The sequence below is a fragment of the Schistocerca gregaria genome, chromosome 1 (assembly GCF_023897955.1).
Source record: "Schistocerca gregaria isolate iqSchGreg1 chromosome 1, iqSchGreg1.2, whole genome shotgun sequence".
NCBI classification, from domain to species: Eukaryota; Metazoa; Arthropoda; class Insecta; order Orthoptera; family Acrididae; genus Schistocerca; species Schistocerca gregaria.
The window spans coordinates 700,453,230-700,470,147 of record NC_064920.1 but is presented as its reverse complement, the minus strand read 5'-3'; the positions used below and the strand labels follow the sequence as shown (position 1 = coordinate 700,470,147).

At 37.5% G+C, this 16,918-nt stretch overlaps 1 protein-coding gene across 1 annotated transcript in view; it reads right to left on the bottom strand.

The window, feature by feature from the left end:
• LOC126268959 (carnitine O-palmitoyltransferase 1, liver isoform-like) overlaps positions 1-16,918 on the bottom strand; it is a 180,382-nt gene that overhangs the window by 58,635 nt on the left and 104,829 nt on the right. Inside the window, exons 5-7 of the mRNA XM_049973958.1 lie at positions 14,846-15,140; positions 5,129-5,250; positions 193-394 (exon numbers count right to left, since the gene is read on the bottom strand). Of these exons, the coding sequence (XP_049829915.1) occupies positions 193-394; positions 5,129-5,250; positions 14,846-15,140 (619 nt within the window). The remainder of the gene's footprint in view (positions 1-192; positions 395-5,128; positions 5,251-14,845; positions 15,141-16,918) is intronic.

Below are 16,918 nucleotides of genomic sequence, written 5' to 3'. Positions count from 1 at the left end.
CACTACCCAATAACACAAGTTGGCACAAACATTGCTTTCCATTTGTTTTCAATAGATGTAGAAAAACATTTTTGTTTGAAAAGGTATTAAATCTTTCATTTAAATGAATTTTTTTAGTAACAAATAAGGAACTGATGCAATAACAACTGAACATCATCAATTACATTTGCTGTTACTTTATATTTTACTGACCGGTTGGAGTGTTTCATCATCAATCTGTTTTCTAAACTGAAGGAAATTGTGAATTGCTGTTGCTGCACGTGCTGATTGTAGATTGGTATGGTTCAACAAAATTGTGTCTATGCAATAATAATTTGAATTCACAACCAGGGGTGATCGTCCACGGAGATAAATAAATTCTTGCCACCAGTCAGTGACATAATTGTCAGATGTCCTGAAAAAAAATTATTGCTCAATAAAACAATTAGACAATACAGGAGCATATTACTCATTATCAAACAGACAACAAATGACCTGCAGCATACGCATAATGATGCTAATTAACAGTAGACTTACACTTGAGAAAGAAAAATATGTTCCATGTAACATAAATTTTACGCTTTTGTGAATGAGACTGTACAGAATACGGGAATGATATGAAATTTCTGTCTGCTTTGGATTGTTGTGGAGTAACTATCATCTTTAAAAGTACAATGACAAAATGTGTTCTTCAAACAGCACTGTAGAGGTATGATGCCTTCTACAATGACAAAAAATTTTTGTGTGGTATGTAAAACAATTTATACATAAAAATTATATTAGTTCAACAACAAAAATTACACTATTTGACTCATCTACGTAGCATTCCTCATGAACCTTATCATGAAGCAGAATCAATAGGAATGTGAAAACAGTCAAGATAAATATTACAACACAGATGCAGCTATCATAAGTTGCTCTTGCACTATGCTCTGATAAATAAACTACTCAAATGAAGTTTTGCACCACCCTCAATAACTGTAGACAGATACCTATGTATTGGAAGTAAAAGCAAAAGTTCAATACAGTGCACTGTGTCTCTAATGGTGAGCTGGACAATGTAGCTCGTGTGCAGTGCTCTGTCTGTTGACATGCCAATTCTAGCTCTTACGACTCAACTACAAGTTTATGTCAATGCCACTAGGTGGAAGCACAATGCAGCAGACTTTTCCACATTTGCTTGGCACAAATTCTGCTAGACAGTAGCACACTCCAGATATGTCAATCAACTCACTGTAGAGTAAAATTAGATCAGACATTAGTATATGTTATAGTTATACTCATAGAAAAACCTATTTTGTGGGCTGCTGAATGAGATATGGTATATTAAGTTTTGGATTTTATCATACAGTAATCCATTCAAGGCATTGAAGGCCATAAAGAACATTATTGTTGCTTGTGAGACTGTTGCATTTACTCATGCTTCTGACATCTGTTGACCTTATGTGGTATCAAGTTTACCTGGGCTGTAGACCTAAATTGTATGTACGTCTGAACATTCACAAAAAGCTGTCTCACTGAATTCTCTGATATTCATTTAAATATGGGGGGTTGAAGATGACGTGTTTTTGGCCATTATGGTTTTCAGTGCCTCATTTGTGTTCTAGTCAAGTGACCTTGTTAGTAGACAGTACCACTTGAATTTAATAATTTCTGCAAATGGCAGTTTGTGTTTGGAGTTGGTTGTTTACTGTGCAGGAACTGGCTTTCCTGTGCAGTGTCAACATGAACTCAGTTGGACCTATAGTAAGCACTAACAGAAAAGAAAATTACCAGGAAAAGTTAGCCGCAAAGGAAGTACGACCTCCCAAACCAGATCTGTTCTCTGAGAAAGTGTCAAAATCAAATAAGTGTGATTACAAGTGAACCTTTAACAAAGAAGTGTATAATAAGCATAAGTTGCAACATAGGAATGCCTGATTTTCAGACCAGAAGTCAATTTGTTAACTAATACATGTATTAGCGATCTTTTACAGTTGTCTGAAAAAGTAAAAAAAAAAAGCATGAATACTCCCACTTACAAAAATCCAGAATAGAGAGTAGTGAAAGCTTATACATTATTTTATTCTTGCTATAAACAATATTTAATTATGTATCAAACATCAAAATTCCATAAAAAAATTCTTCCTTCTTCCAGACAAGTTATACATATTATTATTATTATTATTATTATTATTATTATTATGCATACCTATGACCCCCCCCTCACCCCACCCCCCACCCCACCCAATGGTTAAATGTTACATCAAACACTTCCTTCCGCTCCATTTCCAAACTCAATCATGTTGTGCTTGTTCAAGACCTTCTCCCCATCTCCCACTCCCTACAGTGGAAACATTTCTTCACCATCAACCCTTGCAATCAGACTCAAAATCAATACTGAACCATGACTCAATTTTCTCCTCCAACTAGCCATGTTCCATTACCACTCCTCCTAAATCATCCCCTTGTAACTTCTGAGAATTTTTTTACCTCCAACTTTGTCTTCCCATCATTCCCCAAATCCCTCAATATGGAAATCAACCTTATAACAGCAAAAAGAACTTCAACCCAACACCCAAAGAATGTTACCAACTTACAATACTATCTGCTGACAAAGGTTCTACCACTGTGGTTATGTATGAACTGCAGGGACTATATGGCCAAAGGGCTCTGCAGGCTGTGAATCAAGTTCAAGCCCTGCCACAGTTACCCCATTCCACAAATCCAGCATCACGATGTTCTGTCCCTCTTCAGATCTGTAGATCCTTCCCAAGAGTTTATCTCCCTCCTCCGTAGCACTTTATTGTGGCTGGATACTGTGCTCCACCGAAGAGAAACTCTGCCCTTAGAGATCAACAACTTCAACCTGTTACCTGTAGCCTACCTTCCTATATAAATCTGCACACTCAGCACCCCTATGTGGAGTGCAGTAGTGTTTTCTAATTTACAATGTTATTACACCATGCTTGTACTGTCAGTGGTTTTCAGCATAGGAAGCTGCTCACCGAATTGGCACTCACCACAGCAATATCATCCAAAAATTTAACTGATATTATGAGCCTCAAAACATTCAAGATCTGCCTCATGGTGTTCAAGTGTGGCCAACATCATTGACGTATGACTGCTACCTACAAAATGTGGCTCATACATATCATAAAATGAATTCAGTAGAACTCTGCACTGCCATTTTGAAGGCAACTAGAAGTATTACGTTGATTCAGGCAGTAGGCAACCATTTCCACATGAGCAATATGACGTCCAGGTGTCTATTATGAACAATGGTACAAACCTCCCAAGCACCATGTTGTGCAAAGAATGTATGCAATGGATATCAGATGCCTCTTATTGATATCAAGTGTACTTTGATGCCTTTGGAATATTGGAACAGAATATTCCAATCTACTTTTCAGTCTTCCAGTCAACATTTCAGCAATGTGTTTGTCTTTCAGGACAATAACACTGGAATCACATGTGTAGCTCCATGAACATCTACATACGGGACGTAAAGATGGGATGACCTGTTGTACCCTCTGATATGAACCTGGTTCATCTTGCTTGGGACCAACTGAAACTTGTAGCATCACAACACATGGCCTCCCTTCACACAATGGATGAGCTAAGGAGCTCAATCATCCAAGAGTGTGACAAAATGAGCACTAACATCTCAACCACTTTGTCGACACCGTATCAAGAAGAACCCAAGTATATTACAATGCACAGAGTGGAATGACATAATATTGAACATTATTCAGCAATAAATTTTGATTTCATGGATATGCACTTTCAGATAAGACTACCTTTATTTGGTTATTATTTTGTTTCTAATTGGCAGTACAGTTACTTTTTAGTTTCATAAAGTTGATGCTTTCACTCCCTGCTCCCTATAAGCCAATACCTTAATTTATATGCAGATTAGTTTGCATTTAGTTATAGCTAGATGAACATATGATTAAGTCACTAACCACCTTCTATTTACATTTAAAATGGGTGGAAATCAGCATCTTGCATTCTTAGCAGAAAAGTTGCTGCCTTGAAAAAGGCTGTTGTTCTTCCACTATTCAGTAGCTATTGATTCATTTACCATACACTTAAAAATGATGTGCCTACACTGGTAGCTGTTGAAGGATAATTATTATTATGAACTCAACAACGGAAAAACCTGGGTAGCTACTCACTGTCACTGGTAGCTATAGTGGCAGTACAATGTGGCTTGCTGGGACAGTGTGCATGTGTGTGTGTGTGTGTGTGTGTGTGTGTGTGTGTGTGTGTGTGTGTGTGTGTGTGTGTGTGTGTCACTTGTGAGTGTATCAGTTAATTCTGATGGTCATTGTCTGAACACTTATCAAATGTCTGCAGTCTTGTTTATGTGCCAATCCACTGACCAGTGATTCTGTTGTATGGTGAACTGTTACCTTCTCTCCTTTGAATAATAATAACAATTATTATTATTATTATTATTATTATTATTATTATTATTACTATTACTATTATGAACTGTAGTAACAATACAGGCTTGTTTAACAAGAATACTACTTCCTACTATGCACACAAATGTTTGAAAATCTTATATTTTGATATTTTATAGGAACAATGAATAATAAGATAAACTTCTAAAATAATGTTTAATTTTTGGTTAATGAAGATGATACCAGACAAAACATTCTACTTTGTACAATAGGCAAAGGTACACAGATCAGAAGGAGTTATTTATTTATTTTAATCTTGTCTTGTGCTCATGTATACACAGTTCTTTCATTTTCACTGACTAGTGTTGCAGAAGATTGCGGTGAATGACAGCAGTGAGTAAAAGTATAAGATATTAATACTTCTGTCTAGAAATCAAGAAAATGATACAAGCTGGAATAAGATTTTTAATAGGTTACCGGGTTGCTTTGACTTTAATTTTATTTGTATGTAGACAACTGAAACTTTACACATGGAGTTTAATGAAGTAAGTGACCAAAATTCTATTTCTGGAGTGAGGGCATTTGTTTGCATACTTGTGCCCTCAATACATGTTCAAACTTCTGAAGAGTCTTTGATGAGTGTAAGTCATCTATGTAATCAAAAATTGGAGTGAACAAATTACCAAATGTTATCAATACTTAACACTTCTAATTTCTTGCTAAAATATTTAAAAAGCTAAGTCAAAAAGATCCATTCTCACCATGATTTAAATACTAGATATCTTTGGAACTTCCTCCCAACGCCATTCTTAAATTCTGTTGCAAGGTTTTGTACTTTATCAAAGCGTTCATTGTCATAAATTGGCCGAACACTCTGGAGATACTGCAACAACACAAAACATGCTATTAGTATATTAAATATACATGAATTATAGGGTAATAAAGAAAACACATGCACAAACGTATTTTGGAAGGGCAAAATCTGTTTTCAATTGGGCACAACTGTTATAAATGAGGAGATATGGATGACACTTGGGAAAGGGAAACCTAGGACACTTGAGAAAGTGAAACCTAGACATAGCTGGACACAAATAAAAGATTATCAATTCCTTACACTTATAGAGTCTAAGGATTTCTCTTTGATAAAAATCATACATGAAAAGGAACAAGAACAATGGTCCATTTTCATTATTTTGTTTAATAAAAAATTCATCAGACTAAAGGGCTTCACTAACTGTGAAATGAATGCATTCGATAGTTTAGATAATAAGAGAACTTTTATGAGTGTCTAATAACATACATTTTAATATCCTTTTGAATCAACAAATATTATAAATAACTTATTTTATGTCTTCTAATAACCAGTAGCACATACAGATAAACCTCAAAGAGGGGCGCTAAAGATATCTTGAGCTACATTTACTTTAACTGTAATCAAAAATAATCAAGTCACATGCAAAGTTTAAGAAAGTTTTATTTAAACTGACTATACACATACATAAGACAATGCCGTCTTAAGACCTAAAAAAATTACAATTGTGCTTCTCTTCCTTAAATGATGAATTCTATCATTAATACTTCACAATCAACTGATCACTCTCACTCTTGATTAATCATCACACTTGCACTTATCACAACTACGACTTTTTACTTATTCAGTTTTCAGTCTTAATATTTCTGCTTCTGAATATAAACTAGCTTCCTATTCGGCAAATAGTCCATATTTATAACACTACATATCGAAGGTTCACTGTGCAAGAAAACAGTAGAATGTTCATGACTTTTCTTGGTCAAATGCCAGACAGAATAACCTACTGAGATCACTAGAATGGCCCCAACTGTTCTTTTAGGTATGGGTTAGCTATCTATGTGGCAGACAGAAACATGTAAAATACAATAACGTGGACTTGCATGCTACATAGGAAAGCACAACTACTCGATAACTCAATTAAGTTGAGTCAACTGTCGAAATAAATGAACAAATAGCATGCATGCTGGCTGGCAGGGGCAGCACAGGTGGCAATGCGGGCGGCTCCGCAAAGGGTGGTGGGCACCCCCCGCATCTCGCATACATATCCACCACTGCTAATAACACAATAAAGACCTTGGTATCTGCACTCAGCACCATAAAAACAAGAAAGTGCATTATACATTTTTGAGCCTTATATTGAGAGTGTGAAGGTGACCATTCGTTTGAGAATGCTTATTACTTTTGTCTCTGGACATCACTAGAAAATAAATCTACATGACAGTGGGTGTGAGAATTCCATAATATTTAGAGGAGATCCTATATACTGAAAGATATTTTTATTCATATACCACTAATTTAAAATTGCACTGAAACTTAAAAGTCTGGAAAAAAAAGAAAGAAAAAGAACCTATATGACAGGTAAATCCTACTATACATCAACAAAAATAACCAGCAAAATTTCATTTGATTAATAGTATGGAAATTCAATGACAGAGGTTATAACCTTTAAAAAACACCTATTAGCTTCGATATCCGCTCACATAAAGAAAAGTTTTGCATCACCCTGATATGTCATGCCGGTGTGTTGCTGTTGTGATTGTTCATGTACCAATCAGAAAATTATCCCTGAAGTACTTCATACACACAGTTACCATGAGTGCCACCATAGGTAAACCACCATATTCTAATGGATTTCAGAATTTCAGTTGAAAGTAAAGCACCAGTATGCCACAGTAGAGTCAACAATCAACATCCATCATGCCACAAAGGACAGTTGCAAACAATGATTGAGTCTGTGGCAACACGTTATGCAGAGATGAGTTGTCAACCAGGTAAGTTACTCAATGTATCGTCCATAATCAAAGTGATGTGCTGTGGATATAGAATTGGATCCAACTGAAAGGTAGTGTTGAGGACTTAACAATCCACAGGCCATCCGCTTTCAAGAGCTGCACATGCTGATTGATATATATGACTTTTGAGTCAAAGTAACTGTGGACTGTGTGCCCCAAAACTGAATTTTGTCTTTGAAGAGCTACAGGCTGTTATGTATAGCATCAGACTGTTATGAATCTCCATTCCTGATGGCCATATTGAGCTCCATATTATGCACAACAACACCATGGACTCCGTTCCAGGTGGGCAAGAAATCATGCGGAATGGATGGCTCAGGATTGGCATCAGGTGCTATTTATGAATGAAACTAACAAGTCTGTAGGCAACCTGGTAACAGTGGCACCTCCAGCACTGTATCCCACATATGTAACAACATGGCGGTGGAATGGTGTCCTAGGGTGGGACTACATGGGGCGACTGTAGACCTCTCGTAGTTGTTGAGTGTAATCTCATTGCTCCGTGGTACAGGGACATGATTCCACAGGCAATCAACATTTTGGTGACAATTTCATTTTGATGGGTGATAACTCATTTGCTCATGATGCTGTTCTCATGCACACATTCCTTCAGCAGGCTGGGATCATCAGAATGGAATGGTCCGTACATCCCATATATATGAACCAAACTGCATATGTGTGGGATCAATTGAAACAAGCTGTAGTTTGGATGCCAACAATGATCACATATTCCGTGTGACTTATACAGAATCGCCATTGAAGAGTGGAACAATTTTGACAAGGGCTGGCTTGACATTGGTGGTATCCCACATGAATTCAAGCCTGCATCCAAGCAATGGGATGTTCCACTGTTGTATTGTTATTACTCAGAAACACTGTGAAAAATCCCATAGAAAACAGGTGATTTCATCATTAGACAAACATTTTATTTTTTTTATTTTTTTTAATGAACTGAGCACATTGCAAATGAATATTTATGCATGCCTATGATCCAATTTTTGTTTTCTGCACCATGAATTTGAAATAAAGGGGTGATACAAGACTTTTGTTGATGTGTGTACAACAATTTGATCACTTACAAAACTTTACATCTGTCTGTGTTAAAAGTTGTGCTGCATAATTTTCATAGTTCCTACTTTTAACAATGACTGGATTAAGTTAAGATGCACAAATGCATTTTGAAAGCTACATGGTTGGGCCATTTGTGTAAAGTGTAATCCAAGGTTCAACATTTGACTAAGGGCTTATGAGAAACCGCTATAATTTCATTCACATTGACCAGCAAATTTACTCTTAGAATTTTAGGACTGAACCAGGGTTGTCCTTCTGTCCCCAGTTTGAATCATTATTGTGTATCCATGTCAGCTGAGAGGTTGAATTTGCTAATCTATGACTGCATGTTGTCCTGTAGAGCACCCTGGAGAAATCAAAAAGGTACCAACTTCCTCTCCTCTAGTGCAGAAAATAAGATTTTATCTTTCCAACTGTATTGTTGTCCATATATGAAGCATAAATGAACAAACCACAGTATAGTGTGCTCAATTATTCAGACTCTGTATCAGTCACAGTGTCATGTACCATCAGATGTAGTCTCAAGAAGCCATCACACATCCTTTTGTGGGTGGAAAACTACTGCTGAGATTAAGTTGTGCAGCAGTAGTAAGGGTTGTGTCCTTGTGGAAATTAGGAATGGATGTCAGCCAGATGTACTACAGTCATAATTATATTGTGCTGGTGAGGGAAGGGAGAGAATCTGAGTGAGACTAGGAACAGTCCTTTTTCTGCAGCTGGATAAGTAGGAGCATGAGAATGTGAAGTGAAAAGTTTGGGATGCTATCTTTCCAATGATTTGCTTTCTTTATTAATCCATGAAATAATTTACATACTATAGAGTTTGTGATTCAAAACATAGACAAATTGACAGTTGAAGATTAATTTCTTACTCTTTAATTGTCAATGCATTTTCTTTTAATCTATATTTACATTCGTTTTTTAGTGGTATATAATTATTATTTCTACATACCATTATATTTTTATGCAGACTTTCTTAATTAGGTAACACTTTTACTTCTGACACTCCACAACCATAAAAAAACTTTTATTCTGCAAATATTTTTTTACTTATGTTTTAAAACACCAGATCATAACTATATCTTCTATTTTTGTGGTAATTTATTATATAATTGTTTTTACTTTATTTTTTCTGTCCATATACAAATTATACCTGTTTCTAGTTTCATAATCATTAATTAACAATTGTGAACAGGGCAGTCAATATTTTTTTCTATTTTTACATAACACTGAAAAATATATTCACAAGGGCAGTTGAGATATTCAGCATTTAAAGCAGTGAGCCATTCTGCCACTCTTGATTATTATACTTATTGCTCTTTTCTGCACTCTGAATAAGGCCTGGATATTCTTTCTACTCACTCCTGTAATGTCTTACCATGGGATTTCAGCTACCAACCAGGCAGCTATCTTCAGCTGAGTTCTAAAATTGGAGATTGCTAATATACAATGCAAAGTTGGTACCAAAAAATGATGTGGTGGCACACTGAGTAGGTTTCCAAGTTTCATCTATTGGTATACTTTCATTGTTAATTTCCCTCCCACCCTGGACCTCTTTTCCTAGGGTCCCAAATGACTTCTATAAGCACTTCTTGAATTTCCCAATACTTTTTGTTTTTCCAAATGAAGAAATCTCTGCTCCCAAAAGATATCATTTCGTGACTACTATGTACTCCTGTCTCTGCAGGTTCATAGTAAGTGTAATGTTTTCTGTCAATGTTTAATTTTAGTTTAATTCTTTCGACAAACTTCTTCATTTATATTTCACTGTACAATGTTAGATAACGTAACCCATTGTCACCTGTGAGATTAAAAAGATTATTTCATAAGTTCCTGCCTGCATTCATTTGAACTTTGTGACTGAATGTCTTTAGGGTTAATCAACAGATGTGTTGGTTGGCGCCTAGACTGTAGCATAGCCAACGCTTAAAAATCCAGTCACACGTAAACAATAATGCTCTAACTTACGATTTATTATTCATGCAGTTGCATGTGAGAGTTCACAAGTTAGTGATTGAATGATTATTTTGTGGAAGCAACAAGTTTAAGCTTCTTTATTCACATTTTAGTATCTATATCATTGGTTATGGTTGATCTCGTCCGAGAACATTCTCCATTTATGATTTATCCAGCACCATTGCACCTGCCAACAGCATCTAGAAAGCTACTGAAATTACAGTGCACTTCTTTACTGGATGAGGATGATTACATTAGCTACTAAGATAACATTCTGACTATGATACACAAAAACTAAAATTTTTATAAACTGTAAACAAGAAGGAACTCCAGCAGCAGATAGTATATGAATAAATGACATTACCTTTCTGAACAACTTGAAGACTGGATAGTGGAAAAGAAATTTTAATGTTAAAAGTACCTTTCAAATTATATGTTGTTCTTTATAATCAAAGTGGTTGCTCCTTAGGAAATAAGTGATACTGAATGCTTGCTGCTTTTGATGTGTCCTATATGACATGTGCATTTGCTGTGAACAGTGTAATACTAGAGGATCATTTACAATTCAATTCATTATTCCTTGAGCAAACCACAAGGAAGAGAAAAAATAATGAAAAAAATTATGGGGCACTCCTAAAGTAGCTAATATAAAATGTGAAATACAGAAGTAAAAACTTCAATGACAGAGATAGCTAATTATTGAAGTAGTCTTTCATCTATTATGTGAACATGAGCTTGTGTAGTCAGTGAAATATGCATGATATTTTATGTAAATCTTGTTTTATTACTGACATGTTCCTTGAATGATGTGTTATGACCTGGCATATGATGGAAACTTATTGAGGAGTATTTGCATAAGATCTGATGATGGAAAATTAAATTTTCCCAAACCAGCACTAAATAAAATTATAATTAGCAGTCTTGACACTTGAAGTTCTTACTTCTGTATTTCATATTACTCTAAATCACCCCTTTCAATGTAAAACACACTGCACTTATTCTAAATGAACACTTTCAAGCTGTGACTGAAACCACTATAAAGAATCTATGTTGTTGTCACTATTAACAGGCAAGGAAGGCTCCAGATGGCCCAAGCCCAAGTTGTGAAGCAGCCACTGAAATTGAATATGTTGTGCTCAGCTGCATGTTGTGCCACCAGGTGGTCAACTTTGTTCTTGGAAACTGTGGTGGTGGTCATTCATTCTGGTGTGCTGCTGGCTGGTAGTCATGCCAACATAAAAAGTTATGCAGTGTTTGCAGCAGAGATGGTGTATCACATGACTGCTTTCAAAGGTGGTTCGACTTCTTATGGGCTAGGAAAGGCCTGTGACAGGACTGGAGTAGGAGGTTCTGGGCAGATGGATTGGGCAGGTCTTAGACCTTGATCTGCCAAGGGAATGGGAGTGGCATATAGAAGGACTAGGATGTTGTGTAGTTTGGGTGGGTGACTGAGCACCACTTCTGGAGGGGTGGAAATAATCTTGGGTAGAATATCCCTCATTTCAGGGCAGATGAGAGATGATGAAAGCCTTGGCAAAGGATATGGTTCAGTTGTTCCAGTCCAGGGTAATACTGCATGATGGAGTGGGGCACTTCTTTGCAGCTGATTCTTGTGCATGGTGGAAGGATTTTGGGGGGGGGGGGAGGGGGGGGGCTTGCAAAATCCCTGTGTTGATTAGGTTTGGTGGGTATTGCCTGCCTGTGAAGCCTTTCATGAGGTCTTCAGCATACTGGGAAAGGGCGTTATCATCCCTGCAGATATGTCATCCATGAGTAGCAAGGCTGCATGAGGGGAAATTTTTGGTGTGGAATGAATGGCAGCTGTCAAAATGCAGATATTGTTGGTGGTTAGTACGTTTAATGTGGACAGAAGTGTGGATGAAGCCATCAGAGATGGGAGAGAAGTTGTTGAGGTTGTGAAGGACTGTGGGTAGGGCGTCTTGGACCTGAGTCCACATCATGAAGATACTATCAAAGAACTTGAACCAGACTACAGGCTGGAAGTTTTGGGAAGTCTGAGAAGGTTTCCTGTAGATGACCCATAAACAGATTGGCATAGGAAGGTGCCATGCAGATGGCCATGACTGTGCCATGGATTTGTTCGCATGCCTTCACTTCAGAGGAAACACAGTTGATAGCCAATACATCATTGGTAAGGTGAATAAGGAGTGAGGCAGCGGGTCTGGAATATGATAGGTGTTCGGAGAGGTAGTGTTAGATAGCAGCAAGGCCATGGGCATGAGGGATTCCCATCCCCATAGCTTTGGTTTCTGCCTCTCTGATGGCTCCCTCCACATCTCTGTCTACATTAAATCTGCAAACCACTAACAGTAACTGCATCTTGCATTACGAGCAATGACCCTAATTTTTATTGCTCTCCCATCACTAGGACTACTTTATTTACTTGATGATTCAGTAGATGCAATAATCACAATCAAAACAATTGGACCATCCTATCTACCCCCAAAATATCCCTCCCACACAGCCTTGTCACTCATGGACAATATATATGCAGTGACAAGAACTCGCTTGGCCAGTATGCTGAAGGTATCACAAAGGTTATCATACACAGGCAAATATCCCCCAAACCTAGTCTACAAATATTTCTAATGTGATATCCCCATACAACTGTGATCCTCTCACCATCCAAAAGAATCAGCTACAAAGGAGTGTCCCCTTGTCACCCAATATCATCCTGGACCAGAAACATTGAACTACATGCTTCTCCAGGGCTTTTATAATCTCTCATCCTGTCCTGAAATGAGGAACATTCTACCCAAGATGCTTTCCATGCCTCCTAAAGTAGTGTTGCATCATATCCCTGTGGCAGATCAAGGTGCAAGATCTGCCCAATTCACTCAACCAGTACCTCCTACTCCAGTGCTGTGGCAAGCTTATCCTACCCAGCCTTTCAGAAGCCAGACCATCTGTGAAAGCAGCCTTGTCATGTGCCTTGCCATGTTGCAAACACTGCACAGCTTTCTATTTTGGTATGACCATCAACCAGATGTCCACCAGAATGAACAGCCACCACCAAACTCTTGCCAAGAACAAAGTTGACCACATGGTGACATAATATGCGGCCAAGCACAACATGCTCAATTTCAATGGCTGCTTCACAACTCAGGCCATATAGATCTGTCCATCCACCACCAGCTTCTCTCAGCTACACAGCTGGAAGCTATCCTCACAACACATCCTCTGCTCTCATAATTGTCCTCACCTCAATCTCAGATACCCACTGTCCCCTCTAACCAACAGTTTCCATTTCCTCTCTCCTGTCACTAGCTCCCAAGTAATATCCCCACATCGCCTGCAATATATGCCACTCCTGAGTGGCACCTACAATCATGCATTACATGCCTAGACATACCATCACTGCCTAACTCATTTCTAGCAGGCAAACCAACTTCACCCTCCAATCTGCTATCCACCTACCCCAGTCTCTCTCTCCGTGCCTCCCACCTTTCTCTCCCTCTACCCATCCTACCCAACAATATGGCCATCACAACTAATGCACATGCTGAGAAACAAAGCATTGGCACTTTAGTCCAGTCGGCACTAAGTAGGGGCAGAGATGCATGAGGGCAATCACCCACTTGCGCACGCGCGCGCGCGCTTGTGTATGTGTGTGTGTGTGTGTGTGTGTGTGTGTGTGTGTGTGTGCGTGTGTGCATTTTACTCTACCTTATCAAAGGATAGGTCTGAAAGCTAGCAAGTTCTCTTTCTTTGTGTGTGCCTACCACCAATTCATCATTTCTGCTTTTCAGTCTCCTTTAAAACAAAGTATAAATTCCTACAGGAACTTTCTTACAACAAGTTATATTAGTTCCAAGAGCAGAAACTGAAATATCTCAAGATGTCAGTTAACCAAAGCACTTGTCCGATTTCCAGTAGTGACACTGACAATGTTTAATTTGTTGCTTTCTTAAGCACGATATGCACGTTTTGAATAGCTACAAACAAAATTTCAAAATTTTCAGTTAATGACATTTTTGACACTGATGTAGAAAATGTGTGAAACGACAATATTGTGTAATGAAACTCAATAGTAGCATTGTGTCTTAACTAATTTTATTATTCTTAAGAAATTTCCTGTCCCTAAGTAAGCCATTAAATACCTCCTTTATTATTTATGAAATTAAATACTAACTTATATTTTCACTATTGTATGTATTTTATTGTACATATGTCTGAACTGTAAGACTGAGTTATTATGTCCAATCATATCTAGTATTGACCAAGTAACTGTAATAATGAGTTTTGTTAACACTGTTATAGTATAGAGCTCACCTGATATGTTATCCACATGACAATTTTCTTTTATTTACACAAACATTTATTGAGGCACAGATGACTTATATTATAAATATATAGATTTATAGAATGCAAATTCTGTAAACAAATTTACATAATAAAAATTTACAGAAGAGCATTAAAGTGAAGATTAAGTCATCTGTTAATCCTTGGTGCCCCAAACCACTTACGTCATTTATAATATCTAATTCTGTGGAGTGGTTTATGACTATATAACAGTCTACACCCTGACCAATACTGACTTTTTTAATATCACTGCTACAAAAAGTAAGTCTTTTAAATGTAATATGATACTTTAATACACATCTTACCTTTTCTATTGTTTCATTCAAGGAAGGCACTGGTAACCTTGGTAAAATCCCTTGATAACTATACAGTGAGGGCTTTGTTGCAAATGTGAGCACTTTAACACTGAGAAGCCACAGTTTGGTAGCCAATGACACACTTCGACCACGACCACCTTCCTCATACATCCAACCTTTATATGTGAAAAGGGCTTTGAGAGTGTAACGCAGAGCTAATACAAGAACTGACCAAGAGCCCACTCCCAGTACTGTGCACACAGCAGCTTCACTGCACAATATTTGCCAGCCTTTCTGAACTCCACTACAATGAAAAATAACAAAAGAGAAATTAGTTTTCAAAAACAGGGAAATATCTTTTACGTGAAGTGTGATCAATACAATTGCAAATTTTTCCCTTTGGAATTTGTGTCTGCCAATCATCCCCATGACTGAAATGTCACTATTCCTATGCCCTTGCATTTGGTATATCACCTTATTTGTATTTATTCAACTGGATAAATATTTGCCGACTAAACATGATATCATTTTGTGGTTTCATTTTTTCCACAACAAATTGTTCCTGAAAAGGAGATAATATGACATTACTATTATATGATCTGTTAAAGATCATAGCTTGAGATCATGTTTTGGCAGATGATAGGTGATGCTCTCATTTTGCTACCCTCCAATTCCTTAGAAAATACTAGCCAGAAGGTTAGGATAGCCTATCACTCTGGTCTATAATGAAACATTACATATTCAGTTACAAATATTTATGTTTTGTGCACTTAGTAGGTAGTTAAATGATTTAACCTCTACAGGGTATTACGAAATGACATTTTAAAAATTGTAGAGGGTGCGGTTTGGAACATTTTGCAATAAGGAACGTACAGTGAGGAGTGTGAAATAAAGTTTCTATGCACTTTCTTTGCTTTTGGTATGTTGAATGAAATATCAGAATAGTGTAGTTTGGGAAACTTTTATTGACAAACCAGTTGAGTACAATCAAATACTTTAAACCAGATCTGTGGCTTCACTACTTTAGAGTAAATGTTCAGTGTGAGAACTGCCAACTTCACTACATAATGTGTGATTCTCTGTAAGATTCCACAGACCCCTCTGATGGTACTGATGCTGTAAAATGTGCTCAATAAGAAAATGTACTGTTCCTTCTGGTGTTGAGTACACAATGAACTGAGGTCATGGGAGCACATGGGCCCAAGAATTGAGCATCTACTATTGATTACTCTCTCCCTGGAGTTGTCTGTGAGATATTCCCAGGTCTGATTATCAAAGTGTACTGGAGCACAATCATTCTGAATCCACAAACAAACATGCACTTTCAAGGGAACATCCTATACAGGTCTGCGCAAGGCAATCTCTAGAGGTGTTCAAATACCATTCACAGTCTAAATAATCGTAAGATGTCACTTCTTGTATGGGTAGTGTACGGATTTTCAGCTTGTGGCTATTGCAGGAATTAAAAACATCCTCCCTCGTAAAAGGGGAATCATCAGTAAACAGCACAAGGTATGGATAATTAGGAACAGCAGCACAACAATGAAGGAAACACTGTGAGAATTGCTGCCATAGTACAAAATGAGACTGTCCTATAGTTTTAACTGGTCAATTGCAGAACAGATATAGCCGAGCACTGAGCATGGTCTGTTGTTGTTGTTGTGGTCTTCAGTCCTGAGACTGGTTTGATGCAGCTCTCCATGCTACTCTATCCTGTGCAAGCTTCTTCATCTCCCAGTACCTACTGCAACCTACATCCTAGTGAATCTGCTAAGTGTATTCATCTCTTGGTATCCCTCTACGATTTTTGCCCTCCACACTGGCCTCCAATACTAAATTGGTGATCCCTTGATGCCTCAGAACATGTCCTACCAACTGATCCCTTCTTCTGGTCAAGTTGTGCCACAAACTTCTCCTCTCCCCAATCCTATTCAATACTTCCCCATTAGTTATGTGATCTACCCATCTAATCTTCAGCATTCTTCTGTAGCACCACATTTCAAAAGCTTCTATTCTTTTCTTGTCCAAATTGTTTATCATCTACGTTTCACTTCCATACATGGCTACACTAAAAACAAATAC